General features: G+C 42.6%; 1 protein-coding gene across 4 annotated transcripts in view; it reads left to right on the top strand.

Moving 5' to 3' along the window:
- Colgalt2 (collagen beta(1-O)galactosyltransferase 2) overlaps window positions 1-17,133 on the top strand; it is a 94,280-nt gene that overhangs the window by 57,850 nt on the left and 19,297 nt on the right. For all 4 annotated transcript variants that reach the window (XM_078022468.1, XM_078022467.1, XM_005319700.5 and 1 more), the window contains 3 exons: window positions 1,199-1,333; window positions 4,834-5,038; window positions 10,764-10,883. In XM_078022468.1, the coding sequence (XP_077878594.1) occupies window positions 1,199-1,333; window positions 4,834-5,038; window positions 10,764-10,883 (460 nt within the window). The remainder of the gene's footprint in view (window positions 1-1,198; window positions 1,334-4,833; window positions 5,039-10,763; window positions 10,884-17,133) is intronic.

Raw genomic sequence — 17,133 nt, 5'->3', positions numbered from 1 at the left:
GAATCACTCTTCAGTGAACCTCTCAAGCTGCAGCCCTTCTCCCTGACAACAGCCTTTTTTCCTCCACAAGTTCTTTAGGCAACTGTTTTCCAGAATAACGTTAGGAATTACACTAATAAAGCAAAGCCAATATCGTTTTATTTCATGTATGAACATCTTCTTTCACTCGACTGTGAGTCTTAAAGGGGATGAATACTTTTGACCCATGTCCTCCCCAGGCCCTCAGTCACTCCAAAAATCAGCCTAGGAATTTGTTACATACACTTTTAGCACAAAAGTAGAAATTTTTTCATAGGAATTTTCCAGTTGCGCCAGCCATATTTCTTACATACCTGTTTAAACATCATTGAAATACACAAATGCCAGACTGCAGAATTTTTGGTAAATAGACTGTCACAGGAATAAATGCTTCTGACTGTTTATTTTTTAATTGTGGTGAAATATCCACAACACAGAGTCTATCCTTTTAGCCATTTTTAAGTGTACAATTCAGTGTGATCATTTCTATTTTATGGTAGAATCTGCTACACTGCCTCTGTAAGTGAATGAGTGTGAACATGAACTTTAGCTAAGAAGGCGAATCAGTGTGAACACCGACCTGTGCTAAGCAGCCTGGGCTATTTGGTCAGCCCAGATACGGGTTGATACGATGTACTTAGAATGAAGAGTCCTCTGATAGCGTCAAAATAGCATTGGTAGATTTGTTCGGGGCCATTCTGGCATGACTGTAGAAAATTTGAATAGGTCTGCCCCTCTGTACCAAGAGTGGCCCAGAGGCAGGCTGGGATAGGCACTCTCCCTACCCCGACTTGGAGATTTTTTTAATTAATTTTTCCCATTGTGAAACCAACATAAGAACACTATAGAAAAACTTAAAAAGAGTTTTTGAATGACTCTTTAAGGGCCTGGGAGCTGTTAGTATCTTGTGCTTAAACCACTAAGCTGGGTATAAGTTGGGTCTGGGCCCAGTCTGGCAACTTCAGTTCATTGCTCGGCAGTTTACACAGAGCTGAACACGTGGAAATTAGACTACGCATATTCTGACTGAGTGAAAGTCACCCAGCCGCCATGGGTTTCACTGAGGAGCATATGGCTCACTGCCCATTCCATATCTCATGATGCCCGGATGAGCCGGGTTAGTCTAGAACCGTTACTGAAAAGTGCCTTTTCACCTGATGTGATCCTTCTCTTTCCCTAGTTCATAGACGTCGACAATTTCCTGACAAACCCACAGACCCTCAGCCTGATGATTGCAGAAAACAAAACCATCGTGGCCCCCATGCTGGAGTCCCGGGGCCTGTACTCTAACTTCTGGTGTGGAATCACCCCTCAGGCAAGTGTTTTGGTTAATGAGTTAAAGCTGTGGGCTTTACCAAGGCAGCAGTGGTGACAGCAGCCCCTTCCTCTGTCTCTTGTATCCTCCCTTGAAACACGGCTACCATTGTGCGACTAGAGCAAGAGATTTCGGGAAAGGAGGGGAAATCCAGATCTAATGCAGCAACCCAGTGGGCTCTTCTGTGCTAAATAACCATCAAGAAAATGTTCCAAAGAGCTTAGCCTTGGAAACTCCAAATTAACCAGTGGAGCAAGCAGGGATTTGCACTCTCTCCCCCCTAATTCAGGGATTTTTTTAAAATTAATTTTTACCATTGCAAAACTAACATAAGAACACAATAGAAAAACTTAGAAATGGAAAAAAGTAAAACAACAATCAGAAACATAGAAACAATAAATATTCATCCCACCACTACAATATCACAGAGATGGAAGCTTGTCTGTTTTTAATAACCCTATTCTCATCAAGTGGCTGCACTACAGTTTACTCCTCCTTTCCCTTAGTTTGAGCAATGTTTAAGTTGTTGGCAACTTTTAGCTGTTCCAGTGAACATCATGAGGGATAGAAATTTTTCTGTGGTTAAGATTATTTTCTTAGAATAGCTTCTTAGAAGCAAAGTTACCGAGTCAAAGAGTGTAAACATTTTGTTGACCTTCTATATATGTTGTCCAATTTTTTTCTATAGAGGTCTAAGGATGAAAACTAGTAAAGTATCTTGTTTTTCTATAATTCAAGTTAAAAAGACAAACTGAGTTTCCATCATTGCTTTTTTTTTTTCCCTAGTAAAATCTTCAAAGGCTAGAGTTCTGGTGTGGTTAATGATGGATGTTATACTTTTTATTCTTTAGTTAATAAATTAGAGATATAGATGATCTAAGCAAATATATGTCAATGTAGAATAAAGAAGTGCTGATGGGAAAAATGTTATGTTGAATGTGTCCTCCTGGCTAGAAGGCTGAATTTTGTCTTTCTTTTATGTTTGTTTTCTTTTGGAGGAGGAAAGAGGCCAGCAGTATGTTGATAAGTGTTTAATAACTGGCTTTCCAGGGAGAAAACTCTAGTTGGTGACATTTGCCAATTTTTTTGATTTAAATACTCCCCCTTCCATACATATGACTTAATTTTTTTTTTTCTGGTACTGGGGATTGACCCCAGGGCCTTTTGCATGTGAGGCGAGCACTCTACCAACTGAGCTATATCCCCAGCCCCTTAAATGTTGTTTTATTAAAGAAAGGGTTAATGAAACTGTAGTACAACCACTTGATGGCATAATTAATAAAAATAGAGTCATAAAGATACAGTTATTAAAATATGTAAAGCTGCTTGCTCTCTGAGGTGTAACAGAGAGGTGAGGATTAACATGCTTTTGGATTTTTTGCAAATTTCAAGCTACCAGCACATCATCTGGTTTGCAGAATTCCTGGATATTTACCAATTGGTATCTCCAGTGCACCGCTAGATGAAGCAGTCATTTTTGTTGCAATTATTTCTTCTAGTTCTAAGAGATTTTGAGTGATTTTTATTATCCATATGTCTTTTAGGGAGGCAGGAAGTTCAATTTAGTTTCTTGGGAGAAAATGTAATGTTAGCTTCAACTCAGTTAATAATCTGCACTGTTTCATGTGGCAGAATCACTTCAGGGTGGTTTTTAATGAATTATGCTTTGTCACCAGCTCCTAGGGGGATGGGGCGGAGGTTATCCCAGTGGCCACAGTCTTTTATTTCCTTCAATTATTAAAAGCAAATAGGAGAAACAGGCTCACTCATTTTGCATAGTAAAATCCAATTTCGTGCCACTTAGGGCAATTATAGCTTTCCTCAATCTATTTTTGGCTTTCTGTATCCTACTCAGGCTTCTACTAGGGTAGGAACAGAAATGGCGAGTGACTTCATAAGCTCAAGGCAGGTCCTGGTCTCCAGAGCCTTTAAACATCCAAAACCAAATGACTCTGGTGTTGTCTGGCCAATGAACAGGGATTATTACCAATAAAATTCAATTTATGTGGAAAAAGAGACACAGCCATTGCCCCTGGCTCTCTGTGGGAGGCATATTAATCTCCTTCTGCTTCCTTCCCCACCGTCCTCACTCCCGGGAAATTCAGTGATTCATCACTGTCATGAATTTTCCAAGCTTTCACTCTGAGAATATTGTTCCTAAGAAATCTAGAACTTTATAGTTGACACTAGTCCTTAACCCTTTGAAGAACCATTGTTCCTTTCATCCTGTGGAAGAAGGCTTAAAGGTTGCCCAAAGAGCAAAAGCACGGGCCATGGTCAAACAGCTAGGAGATGGTTCAGATGACCGCAAGCCCTGGGTTTGATCCCCAGCACCACAAAAGGAAGAAAGATTCTATTTAATGCATAGGAACTTGTGTATTCCACAAGTGTCGTGCTCCTAAGAGTGCTGGCCTTGTGGAACTTGACACACATTCTTCTGAGCCTGCCATCACCTAGAACATATTTAAAAGTGCCTTTCAAAGCTTCCGCTTACTTTTAAGTACGTTTCATTGACATGCATCTTCGTCTTCCCTGGAGTAGACGTGAGCTTTAGTGGTAGTCAAGTTACAGTCAGTGCCGTTGGCTTGTAGGCTCCTTGCCTAGAGTCTGCACTCCAAAAGGGCCAAGTCTGGGGTTGTCTTATTTATCAAGTCTCCACCATTTCCCACAGCGTCTGCATTAGAGCAGGTGCTCTGTGGCTGATGAATGAACAGTTGAGTTTGGAGGGCAAGCAAGCTGTATGAGGCGAACATTTCTCAACTTCAGTGTGTTCAAAACCACAAAGTGAGAAGATTGTTTGCCCTGTGGACTTGCACAGGAGGAAATTTCCAATGGTGGATCCCCAAAAATGTGGAACTGTCTAAACTCTGCCAGAATTTCAAAAAAGTAACTGCACTGAGAGAAGACCCACCTTTGTATGTCTAAGTAATGAATATTTAATTGAAAATATTAGCCGCAAGGTGATGAGCTCATTTTAATACTAGATAATGTTTGTTGATGCTTTCTTGATGCCGTGCATTATTTTAAACCCTTTCCAGTTCTATCTTACTTGATTGTTACAGAAAACCACATGGAGTAGATAAGATCGTCTCCCTATTTCAGACATAGGGACATAGGCCTAGCACGTTTGAGTCACTTGATCCACACCCGTAGACATAGCGGCTGAACTCAGAAGTCTGACACGAGAGGCCGTGTGCTTCACGGCTGTGCCCCGCCACCTCTTAATACCCACACTTCATGTTCAATCATTAGACAGCTTACAATACACCTTCACAAAGTTATTAAATCAAGAGATATACAGAATAAAAATGATTTCTGACATGGAGGCCGTTCAAGTATTGTTTTACATATAGACTGCATTTCTTGAGCTCATTTGAAAACTCTTAGGCCAAGATAAGACGACTCTGACAACTTTGGGGATTTCTTTGATGCTAGCAGATGATGGGAAAGGCGAAGTCCTTGGATCAGAGAACACAGCCCGCCTATTTGCTTTTTTGCAGGGCTTCTATAAACGCACTCCAGACTACGTTCAGATTAGAGAATGGAAGAGGACGGGCTGCTTCCCTGTCCCCATGGTGCACTCCACCTTCCTAATCGACCTCAGGAAGGAGGCCTCTGACAGGCTGACCTTCTACCCCCCGCACCAGGACTACACCTGGACCTTTGATGACATCATCGTCTTTGCCTTCTCCAGCAGACAAGCAGGTACCATTTGTGTTTGGTTTTACTAAACTCTGCAAATGCCCAGCTCCCTTATCTTGTGCATCTTGTTAAAAACCCTCCTATTTCAATTAAAATAAATAAAAATGTCCTTTTCAGGAACTGTTAGAGGCAGCGAATTGCATGCAGTAACCTTATGCTGCTGTCCCTCTGAGCATGAAGGACCAAGAGCCAGGAATGGCCTCTACCCAGGAGCCCACTCTTGGTTGCTGAGTTGAGGGGAAGGCAGTGCTCATGGCATTGGGAGTCAGGGGAAGATGACTGGCGCTCTCTGGTGCTAACTACTAATTACAGGAGTTCCTCTATTAACTGGGAAATTGTGACAGAAGTTCTGAACAACACCGGCAGAGTTCCCAGACTCTAAGAATGGAATTTTATTTCTTCTCAAAAAAGTCTGAGCTGCTATTGTGGTTCTGTTCCATGAAGTTTGCAGGGCCTCAGGCTCCCTTGATACTGCCTTTCCACCCTGCACGAGGCATCGCCCTGACTTGTAAGATCCAGGATGACTCACCACTGTGGAGGCCCCAGCCGTCAACGTGGAAACAGAGGGAGGACAAGCTCCATCTCTCCAAGGGCACAGTCCAGAGCTGAACAGAGCCTTCCACGTACATCTCCTCAGCCAGAACTTAGGAGGACAGCACCCAGCTGTGAGGGAGGCACAGAATGTCATCTGTATTCTATGCAGTCATGAGCCCCAGTTCTGTCACTCTAGGAAAAGAACAGAACAGATTTTGGAGGCAATGGAGAGGCAAAGCTAAACAAGCATTTTGTGAATCACTTGGAAAAGCATTTCCAAGAGAGTCTATATGCTCTTTATTTTCTTTTAATTTGTTTTTTAAATTTTCACTTGTTATAGACGACAGCAGAATGCATTATAATTCATATTACACATAGAGAGCACAATTTTTCATATCTCTGGTTGTACACAAAGTAGAGTCATACCATCCGTGTCTTCATACATGTACTTAGGGTTGGCGAGGATGTGGGGGAAAAGGCACACTCATACATTGCTGGTGGGACTGCAAATTGGTGCAGTCAATATGGAAAGCAGTATAGAGAATCCTTGGAAAACGGAGAATGGAACCACCATTTGACCCAACTATCCCACTCCTCGGTCTATAACCAGAGGACTTAAAAACAGCATACTGCAGGGACACAGCCTCATCAATGTTTATAGCAACACAATTCACAATAGCTAAAGTGGGGAACCAACCTAGATGCCCTTTAGTAGATGAATGGATAAAGAAAATGTGGTATATATAGACAAAGGAATATTATTCAGTATTAAAAGAGAATAAAATCTGTATGCTTTTTGAGAAAGACAAGTCAATGGGAAGGAAGACTATTTTTCTTGTTTGACCTTCACATTGCAGTCTGGGAGGACATGATTCACAAAAACAGTTCAACAGGAAGATACCTGGATTTACTGAAGCAAAGCTTTATTACAACAATTCAGTCCTTCCTGAAAGAAGGCAGGGCCCATTATTAATGTGCCAGGAATGTGCCACTGAACCTTTTTATTTTTTGGCAAAAATGGATTTAGAAACTAAGAAGATGGTGAAATAAATCCACCGCAGCCATATAAATTAGGATAAAGAGATTTTGCAAAGACCTAGGTAGTTGAGGAAGTTGCTGGAAGAGGAAAATGTTTATACGAGTTTAAGCTATAATTCACACATCACGCCATAGGTGTTCCATTCATTGGTTCCCTACTTTGGTAGGAATAAAACTATTTGGCAAAAATGTGTAAGGCTGATTTTCCCCACCGATTGCTAGAGCAATTTAGATACTTTGGCCAAGTGTATGCATTTTTTAGCCCTTCAGTCAGGAAAAAGCAATCCTTGGGTAGACTGGAAGTTGTCTTGAAGGTTCTTGTGTCCATGTTAATGGAAACTCCTTCTTTCATCTTGGTCTGTGATTTGCTTTGACTTCTCCAGGACAGAAGGCAAAGTCAGGGCCTTCCTGTTCCTTTGCTCCAGAACTTGAAGCAGGGATGTTCCAAGAAAGTGAGCTGTTGACAGTTACCATAATGGTCACTGCCTAACAGAGACCTCTTTTATAAAGCCACATCACAGGGCATTATTGTGACATGTGCATTAAATTATCATGATATAATTTCTTCCACTGATACCCGGATGGTTGGGCTGGAAGAGTGACACAGGTTAGATAGGAATTTTTTATTCTGCCCTTTTCTTGACCTATTCACTAGGACTTGTTTATGCTTTATTGGTCCAAGATCCCAAAGGCCTTTCCAGGACGTCCAAAGGAAGTATGGAAACTCAAAATTGTTTGGTGACTAGGGAGAAGAGAGATAGTGAAGGAAGGAGAGGGGAGCAACCCACCAGATTTTACTTTGGTGCCTAGAATTGTGTTCGACTGTTTGAATTGGCCAGTTGAGATCTTTACATGTGACAGTATAACTAATAGACATGATGGTGGTGAATGCTGAGGCTCAGATTGGTGGTGCAGAGGCAAACTGGGTAGAAGTTGAGGCCAGAAAAAATCAGTCATTTGGGGAAAATGAAAGATATTCCTGACAATCGTGTGGTTCCGAGGCAATATTTCACTGATCTTAAAGTATTTTCAGGAGCAAAATGACTGAGCCTGGGAGTCACATGCTACCCACAATATGTCTCTAGACTTTTCCTTTCTTGGGTCCAAAGCAAGGCACTTCCCCTCTCCCTCAAAAGAGTCCTGGTGAGAGATGGGCGCTCTTTCGTTCTTACTCTCCTGAAGCTCCCTCGCTGGTGTGCCATGCATTGGGGAGTCATTGTATATGCAAAAGGGAGCAAATGGTCTTTATGTGCCAGGCAGGACAGTTCAGCCACAAACCCTGGTCCTACATCGTTCACCTCAGATTATAGCCATTGTCACATGTGGGTGATGAGTGACAGCCACAATCCAAGAGCTTTGGTGAGCTGGGCTTGGCTGCCTGTCCTGCCCAAGGAGACAGAGCAAGGTCATTGGCAAGCCTGTGTGGCTGCAGTGAGGCCAGGGTCAAGAGTTACCTCCCATGTGGCCAGCAATCTAGACTCTGTCTCATGGCCACAGGAGCCATCCCTGGCGCCAGCCAGACGTCTTCCAAATGTCTGCTGTGGGTCAAGAGGAGAATGACCTGGGTGACGGGCAAGCAGATCTGTTTCCAGAACGTCACTGGTGGTGACCAAAAGAGCCTCCTCATGTAGGGATGGCAGTCCTTCCTGATTAACAACTCCAACACGGAGCTTGTGAATCCCGGGTGGGTAGAAAGCACTTGGCTTTGGCCCTTGGGAATGAAAATTTGGCACAAAGGACTTACTGTGTAGCCTTGTACAAGTCAAGTCCCTGAGTCTGATTTTTCATCACCAAGGAAAGAGATAATTATGGCACTCTGCATTATTAAGGTCCTATCTGTGTACAAGAAAAGGTTCAATATCTTTGTAAGGAGAGCAAAGTCCTTCGACTCCAATATGATTTGCCTTTCATCTTCAAAGGGAAAATTGTCTTCCCCAGAGGCAGCGTTCACTGGGAGTACCAGATTCCTTCATAGACGTTATCTGATTATCGACAAGCTTCCTTTTTTATTTTTTGGGGAAAATTATAATTTTATCAAATCATCCATGCACACAGTTAAAAGAGTTCAGATCGTTACCTGCAGTTTATTTAAAACTGCCCAGTCTCTTGCACCATTATCTTCTTCCTAAAGATAACTACTTTTAGCTCTTTTTACATGATAGTATAATATCTTTATTCCAGTTGCTAAATAATGTGTTTGTGTTGCTCCTTCTTTATTTTTTGACTGTAGCTATTTTCTACTGATTCTATTATAGAAGATAAGGGAGTTGGTTCTTTGCTGTCCTGTGCCCTCCACATGCAAACACATCCTTCTCATTTCCTGTCCTCTCGATGTGATTCTAGTTGACCAGTGTTTCTGTTGTTGTAATCACAGGAGCATAACTTCAAGCTCAGGCATTTGCATACTATCGCTAGTTGTCCTTTATCTAAATGAATGATTGCCTCTCTCTTTCTCTCTCCTTAGTTTTATTATTACTAATACAATAAAAAAATCAATCACTCATTTTCTCAAACTCAGAATGTTCAGATTCATCAGCTGTTGCCCTTTGGCATGTCTGTGAAGATGTGTCTTTCCTGGAGTCCTCCGATACACTGTCACAGTCATCTCTGTGGGACCCATTTCTCTTGTTCACTGATTCCCCTGGTTGTTACCTGAAGACTTCTTTCTTATGGGTTGAAATCCTCCTCCTTCTTCTTGTCTTCCTCCTCTTTCTCCTCTTTCTCCTCTACTTACCTCTCTTCCTCTTTCCACATCATCCAGTAACTTTCTGAGAAATTGAGATGGGAAGTAAATATTTTGTGACCTCACATGTATGAAATGCTTTTCTTGAACATTCACACTTGGTGGATAGCTTGGCAAGGTATCATAGCCCCTTGTGATGGAAGCTTTGGAAAGTTCGATGGTAAAATGGTTTGCCTAATTAAGGTAGAAAAGCAACCTAAATATTAAATCCTTTTTCTTCTGCTTCCTGAATTGATCAGGATTTACAGAAGGTGCCTTTTGGTTTGATGTTCCCCAGAAGCATTCATGTGGGCAAACAGCAGAGCTAGTGAGTTCCCTTGGAGAAAGCAAGAGAAGACAGTTCTTGGTGGACCAGCTCTGACTGGAACCAGATTCAGTAAAGGTGGAGGAGAAAGGCCCTATTCTTTTCAGTTCTTCTCTGTTAATGCCATGAGGCAACTTCATCTGACTTGGCAGGTGATACAGCTGACTGGTAGGAATTTTATTAACACAAAATAGAGAAGTCACTATGCAGATAATTCTTAGGAAAACATTGATGATTGTAGCAATTAACAAATCAGAAGTTTAGGCTCATGGACCAGAGCTTGGCAGACTCATCCTTTTAACTAAACAATCTTTTAATTAGCCAGGAGCATCCACTGCTGGATCATCTTGATTCCTGGATTCCTGTCTGTCTGGTTGAACACAGATGCTTTATGCTCTTAGAATTCACCAGCTAGGACTGTGAAGACCAGTGTTGAAGAGGAAAGGGATCTGACTTATTGCTGGATTGTCACATTGCACATTTTTAAAAGGACTCGAAGTGCAGGAACTCTTTTGACCCTTATGAACTTCTTTTGGAAGTTTCATGCCTATCGGTTGACTCCAAATCCATGCCTGCTAAGGGAGGAAATAGAACCAAGGAGAATCATGGAGAATTTTAAATTTATTTTCTATTTTTTCACTTTTTGTATGCATAGATTTAGCTTTAATAATCTGCCTGCCTTACAGGATTTTCCTGTTTGCTTTCATATCAAATATGGATTTCATTCCTCATTTTCTTGTTATTTCCTGTCGATGGATTACAGTGTTCCACTCTGCTTTCTGGAATGGGAATTCTTTGCCTCCCTTTTGATCCCTTCATGCCTTCAGTGTTCATTTCAGACCATGAGTATGCTTTTTCTCAGAGAGAAAAATCAATTTCCTCTGAGCTGAAGAAAGGCCCAGGGTTTTTTTTTTATGAGCCCCCAATGCTGTGTTTTGCTTTTTTAATAAAAGAATATTTTTGAGGTCTACAGGCAGTACCCGAAACAACCCCTTGGTCAGTTTCAGTGTCAAACTCAGTGTCAGCCCAATCCGGTCTCCTTTTCCACAGCTGTCGCTAAGACGTGGGTTTTCTTACCGGCTGACTTTGTCCTTCTCTTGGACCCTCAGGTATCCAGATGTACCTCTGCAACAGAGAGCACTATGGCTACCTGCCCATCCCCTTGAAGCCCCATCAGACCCTGCAGGAGGACATCGAGAACCTCATCCACGTGCAGATAGAAGCCATGAGTAAGTGACGCAGAAGCCGGGCCAATGGCCTTTGTTTTGTTGCCACAGTGACCGAACGTCTTTCGGGCCTGGAGTTTCGTGGTCATCAGTCTGCCTTGGCTGAAACATGGATAGCCATCATTTCATTCATTCTTGAACTTTTCCTATGTGAAATACGAATGTGACAAGGTCTTTGTCCTCAGGAGCTTCCTGTCCTGATGGAACGAGGGAGCGACGTATCCAAGTAAATACTTTTCACACGTAGTAAGCACTATCATAGTGTTTTGTGGAATGAGTTTAAATCCTAACTTTGCTGTTTTCCAATTGTATGACTTTAGGCAAGTAATCGTCTTAGTTATCAAGTGGAGATAAGTGGAGTTCCCAGGGTTCGGAGGAAGATTCATCATTATATATTAGGCTATGTCTAATATAATAACAATCATGACTTCAACTTAATAATAACTTATGATTTAACAGATGCCATGCAAAACATTTTTTTTGTACGTTGTCTCATTGATCCTCACAATTCAATGAAGGGAGTTTATTATCCCCATAATAAAAATGAAGAAATTGAAGGATAGAGGCCTAAAGTAACTTGCCCTAAATCGTTCTACTAAACAGATGACAGATTGAGCATTAAATTGGTCCTGCTGTCTCCAAATATGTTTTTCTTTAAACACATATTATCATTGTCTCTGAGTCTAGCAAGATGTTGGAATTGGTAAGCTCAAAAATCAGTATTGTGTAATGTATAGTGGTGGCCAAAGGAGAAAGTAGCTGGTGCCCCAGGTCCCAGGGAGGATGCTGGGAATGGCTTCCCCAAGCCATCTTCTGTTATTCGTCACTGGACCTTAGAACGTGGACATGGTGGCTGTGGTGGAGGTTGGGAGGCACACTGGGAAGTGAGGCTGGAAAGTGGGCAGGAGCTCCGCCAGGGGGCCTCTGATGATCTAGAAGGGGTTTGGACTTTTCCTGAAAGGAGGGGAGCTTTCAAAGGGATTGGAGCTTAGAAATTCCAGATTAAAATCTGGATTTAGGAAGGTCCCTCCAGTGTAAGAGAAGTTATGAATGGAGCATGGGTGGCCATGAGTGCTGCTCTCAGACCAGAGGCAAAAAGACCACTTTGTACATTGAAGGTAAAACTGGGCAGAAGATGGTGAGGATCTGATCTGGAGCCGTGGCAGTAGGCAATGGAGAGGAAGGAACAGAGAAGGAGAAATTAGGACATAGATGTGAAAGGACTTAGCCAAGAGCTGAGTGTAGGTGGATGAGCAAAAAGAAAACTTCCAAGGCCTGAGTGGGATGATTTTTAGGAATTTTAAGTGGAATAAGGCATTTAGAATAAGAGAATTTTAAAAGGAAAAACCCATGAGTTTATTTTTAGGACCATTGAATTGCTAGTGAGAATCTGTTTCCTACTCCCCTGCTCTCATAGGACAAATTCCTTTTTATCATATTTTAGGACCTGGCATATTGCCCATCCCTCATAGACATGAGTAAGTATTTTGTTGAGTACTTAAAGGATTACTGAATGAATGGTAGAACAAGGATTGGTTCATTGTGACGGTATGTCTTTAGGAATCTGGTTTGTGAATTTCTCTATTACGTACTGTTTCTGCCTCTTTCCCTGTGTTTCAAGCCCTAGAGCACAAGGGTGGAAATCTCATTGTCTTATATCCAAAGCATCTAGCACAGTGCGTGGTACACACTTGGTACCCAACAAATATTTGCTGAATGTACAATCAGACAAGTGAACGTATGAATGAGCAAATGAATGAAGACTAAGGAGTCAGTGCACTGACCTTGAAGCCAGAGGAATCAAACTGTTGAACCCAGACTCTGTCACTTACTCGGGGAGAATCCATTTCTCAGAGCTTTAGTTCCCTTGTCTATGAAGGGAGGATAATAACACCATGCAGGGTTGAGAGGAGCAAATAAAATGGTATGTTTCAACCCGATGAAATAATGAAGTGTAGCTTCACTTAGCACTTGGTAAAGTGCTGCCCCTGGTCATCCTGTTTCATGGCTGCCAGCCTTGACTCCCGAGATGTCAGCTCAGAGAGGGGCTGGCCAACCTCACGTTCTCCTGTTCTCACCCACATGACTGAGCTGAGAAATTTCAGTACACAGAAATAGGAACTTTGCCAACAGAAATTTTAATGACACAGAATTCCTTTTCTCACCAGGTAGAATTTATTTAAGAAGAACCTGTAAAGTATAGCTTTTGTTGTTGCTCTCCCTACATGTGCCAACTCTAATGCTAAGCATTTTATAGATGACATTTTATTTCATTTTTTTTTTCAGTACCAGGGATTTAACCTAGGGGCACTTAACCACTGAGCAATGGCCTGAGCCCTTTTTATTTTTTATTTTGATAAAGGGTCTTGCTAAGTTGCTTAGGGCCTTGCTAAGTTGCTTAGGGCCTTGTTAAGTTGCTGAGGCTAGCTTTGAACTTGCGATCCTCCTGCCTCAGCCTACCAAGTCATTGTAATTAAAGGCATGTGCCACCACACCTGGCCATTTTATTTAATTCTTGTGGTTTACTTTCTCTGGTTTTGCTTTTGTTAAAATTTCACATTCTGAATTTTAAAATATAGAACATAATTGGAATAATAAGATGATTGGGAAACAAAGCTTTGAGGGTTATCATGCAGAAATAGGAGCCAAAGACCCAAGGTGGTGAATAAAATGTTGGTAATGATGAAATCATATCTATCAAGTGTTCTCCTCTAAGGAAAGATGAACTAAACATTGAAAGCACTTTGCACAGTGTTGGAACCAAATGGGCAGTGAAAACGGCTGCTGGCAGTGTTATCGGACTGCACTCACTGGAGCATTAGAACGTGCATTTTTTGTGAACAAATATGGAATCCATACCTGTAATGCGTAACCCAGCCACTGGGATTACAGGTGTGAACCATTACGCTGGCTCCTGGTGGTTCTTAAGCTGAGCTTGGATAGGAGCGTGGCATTTAAACAGGAATATGGTCGAGAACGAGGAATACGGTGAGGACCTCAGGGCAAAGGGAACAGTGATCAGCCAAAGCATTTCCTCTGGAAAAGTTGGCTTAAATCAGTAGAAGGAAATAAAGCTTGAAAGATTGCCATATCTTAATTGTTGAGGCAGAAAGCCTGTCCTATAGGGCCAGTGAAAGTTTTGGAAGACCGGGTCAAACTATAAGTATCTGCTGTGGCTGGGGCTCAGCGGCAGCGCACTTGTCTGGCATTTGTGAGGCACTGGGTTCAGTTCTCAGCACAGCATATACATAAAATAAAGGTTTATCAACAACTAAAAAAAATAATAATTTTTAGAAAGCTGTAAGTATCTGTTTGACACATACTTCAGTCCCTAATTGCTCAAGATGCTGGGGTATATACAGCAGTGAACAAATCAGGCAGAAGTCTCGCTACTGAGGAACTTATCTTTAACTGGGAGAGATAGACAAGGCATTAAAGAAGCAGCCACATGAGTATTTGGGGGAACAGTGTTCCAAGCAGAAAGCACAGTACCTCTAAAGGCCGTTAGGGGAAAGCTGGTGGGTTCCAGGGACAAAAGACCAGCATGGTTGAGAACGAGGAGCTGGGTAGAGGGAGATGATCCTGGCTGAGAGCTGAGCTGCATGATGAGGAAAGACAGATTTAAGATATTTTGGTGGTAGAGCCCTTCGGACTTAGAGGCCTGGGTGCAGTCTAGGTAGGACATAGAGAGTGAAGAATGACTCCAGGATTTGGGCCTGAGATGGGAAAGACTTGGGGAGGGAAGTGTTGGTCATGTGAGCTTCAGATATGTACTAGGTACCCATCTAGGGAAGTCAGAAGGTCGTTGGCTATGTGACTCTGGACTGAGGGAAGAGGTTCCATCTAGAGGTAGACATCGGAGAATCATCAACACAGGAAGGAATTTGAAGCCACGAAACCGTGCACACTCCTATAGTAAAAGAACATAGAAGAAGGACAGATCCCGGGGGAGCGGGAAAGACAAACAGCCAGAAAGCTGGGAAGGAACTCAGGAGTGATCAAGACAGAGCCAAATGCTGCTGAGCAGTCAAGGAAAAGGGCAAAGAACGGATCATGGGTTCTGTCAAGGTAGAGAGTTGTGTGGAGCTTGACAGGAGCCTCTCCAGGGCAGTGGTGCAGATGAGAGCCCACTGGAGCCGGCCGAAGAGAAGACAGAAAGGTGAGAAGCAGGGATCTTGCCTGGTGGCATGTAGTCAGCTTTTGCATTGCTGTGACCTAAACACCTAAATACAAGAGCAACGCAGAGGAGGGAAGGTTTACTGGGGGCTCAGGGTTTCCGAGGTCTCAGTCCATAGACAGCCCACTCCATTGCTGTGGCCCAAGGGAGGCAGCACATTAGGAGGGAAGGATCCAGTAGAGGAGCGCTGCTCTCATCATGGTGGGGTCAGGAGGTGGGAGAATAGGGAACTTGAACCCTCCCAGGGAAGTCCCCAGTGACCCTCCCCTTCTGGTCATGCCCCCTATGCATACAGTTACCACCCACTCGGTTCATTCAAACTAGGATGGGCTGAGTGTGTTACAGCTCTCACAATCCAATCAATTTAACCCTCTGAATATTCTTGCATTAATCCAGGAACTTTTGGGGGATGCTCGTATCCAAACCATAACAGATAAGAATAGAGAAATGGGTTGGAGCTGCGAGGAGATGAGAGTATATTGTTGTTGTTGGTTTGGCTTTGCTTTCTGGTTTGGTTTCTTTGTGTTATTTGTTGTGTTATGTGGGGATAGCACAGCATGTTTGCATGCTAATGAGAAGGGTCCAAGATAGAAGGAAAGCTTGATGGTGCCGAAGAGGAGATCATGGCAAGGTGGAAGTGCCTAAGAAAGCAAGGAGCTGTAACTTGAGACGGCACAAGAGGTTTAGACACAGGGATGCCTCATCCCCTGCTGCAAATGGGAAGGTGAAATGCACAGGTGCACTCGAAATTTTGTGTGTGGACTTGAGGTAGAACGAAAAGGTAGATCTAATTGATTCTGAATTCTCTTGGCAATTGTGCAGTCATGAGCTAGAGAGCTATTGGAGATTTGAGGAGGTTCTCTCAGAGACTGGGAGAGTAAATTTACTGTAGAAGTATATTTGCATCATTTGCCAATTCAGCATCTGTCATTGTAACTTTGAAGTGACCTGGTCAGTACAGTGTATCCTGAGTATGTGGTGATGGGGTTTCACGAGGATCCAGCACTCCCCAGCTGGAACCTCCCCTCCTGAGGTGCTGCCTCACGTGGGTCCAGGGTCTTGCCAGGCGAGATCAGTGGAAGGGAATTCAGGGTCTGTACAAGGAAATGCTCAGGGAGTTTTATAGACTGCAGTCTCAGAGATCAGATCGAAAGGGTTTGAGTGGTGTGGGAAAGGGTTATTACAACAACTAACACCTGTTTAAAACACAGTGCCTACCACTCTGCTTGTACTAACTAGTACATGTAACTAGCTCCTAATTAGTATATTAGGAGTTGTTCAGAGAATTTGGGAGAAGACTGGCAGGAGGCTAGATCTTGTAGAGGAGATAGATGTGAATGGATTATGAGGCACAGAGACTGTTCCTGCAAATTACAGCATGAAATAATAAGTAATCTCAGGTACCCATTCTCAGTACCAAAATTTTGAGACAACAGATGATCACATTAAACTTACTAAGATTATTGGATTTGAAGTTGGATGGTTTAAAATTGAGTCGCAGCTCTGCTAATCACTCACTATCTAACCTTGGGCAAGTCCATATCTGTATTGGTCTCCCTTTGTTTACCTATACAAACAAACCACCACCACCAAAGAGTATAGATAAAATTACATGGTAGCTATGAAAACACTTAAACCATAAAGCACTTAAGTAATTGTTAAGGCCAAGAACAAAATTTGCACTCTAGGAAGATTATTTTGACAAGTGTGTGCATAATGAGTTAGGATAGGCAGGCCTGAGAGTATGTTTGAAAAATATGAAGACAGTCCAGGCAGATGGTCAAGGCCCTCAGCTGGGAGGACCACAGAGTGGATGAAGTTCAGGAGAAACTAGAAAGAAGTGTTAGGATTTGATCTGGTGCGATCTCTGAGGTGCTTTTCCAGGCAAGACTCGTCTAAATGAATAGCTATAAGCACAGAACTGTGGCCACCAAGGATTAGTGTGGAGTGGGGGTTAAGAGCTCAAGTGCAAGAGTCATTTCTGTGTTCAGATACCAACTCTATGAGCCCTGTGACCTCGGGCAAGTTGTTTAAGCTTTTGTTTCCTTAACTGTAAAAACAGAGACTCGTACCTGT

This window comes from Ictidomys tridecemlineatus, chromosome 10 (genome assembly GCF_052094955.1).
Source record: "Ictidomys tridecemlineatus isolate mIctTri1 chromosome 10, mIctTri1.hap1, whole genome shotgun sequence".
NCBI lineage: Eukaryota > Metazoa > Chordata > Mammalia > Rodentia > Sciuridae > Ictidomys > Ictidomys tridecemlineatus.
Note: the sequence above shows the minus strand (reverse complement) of the source record. Positions and strands in the feature narration are given on the sequence as shown.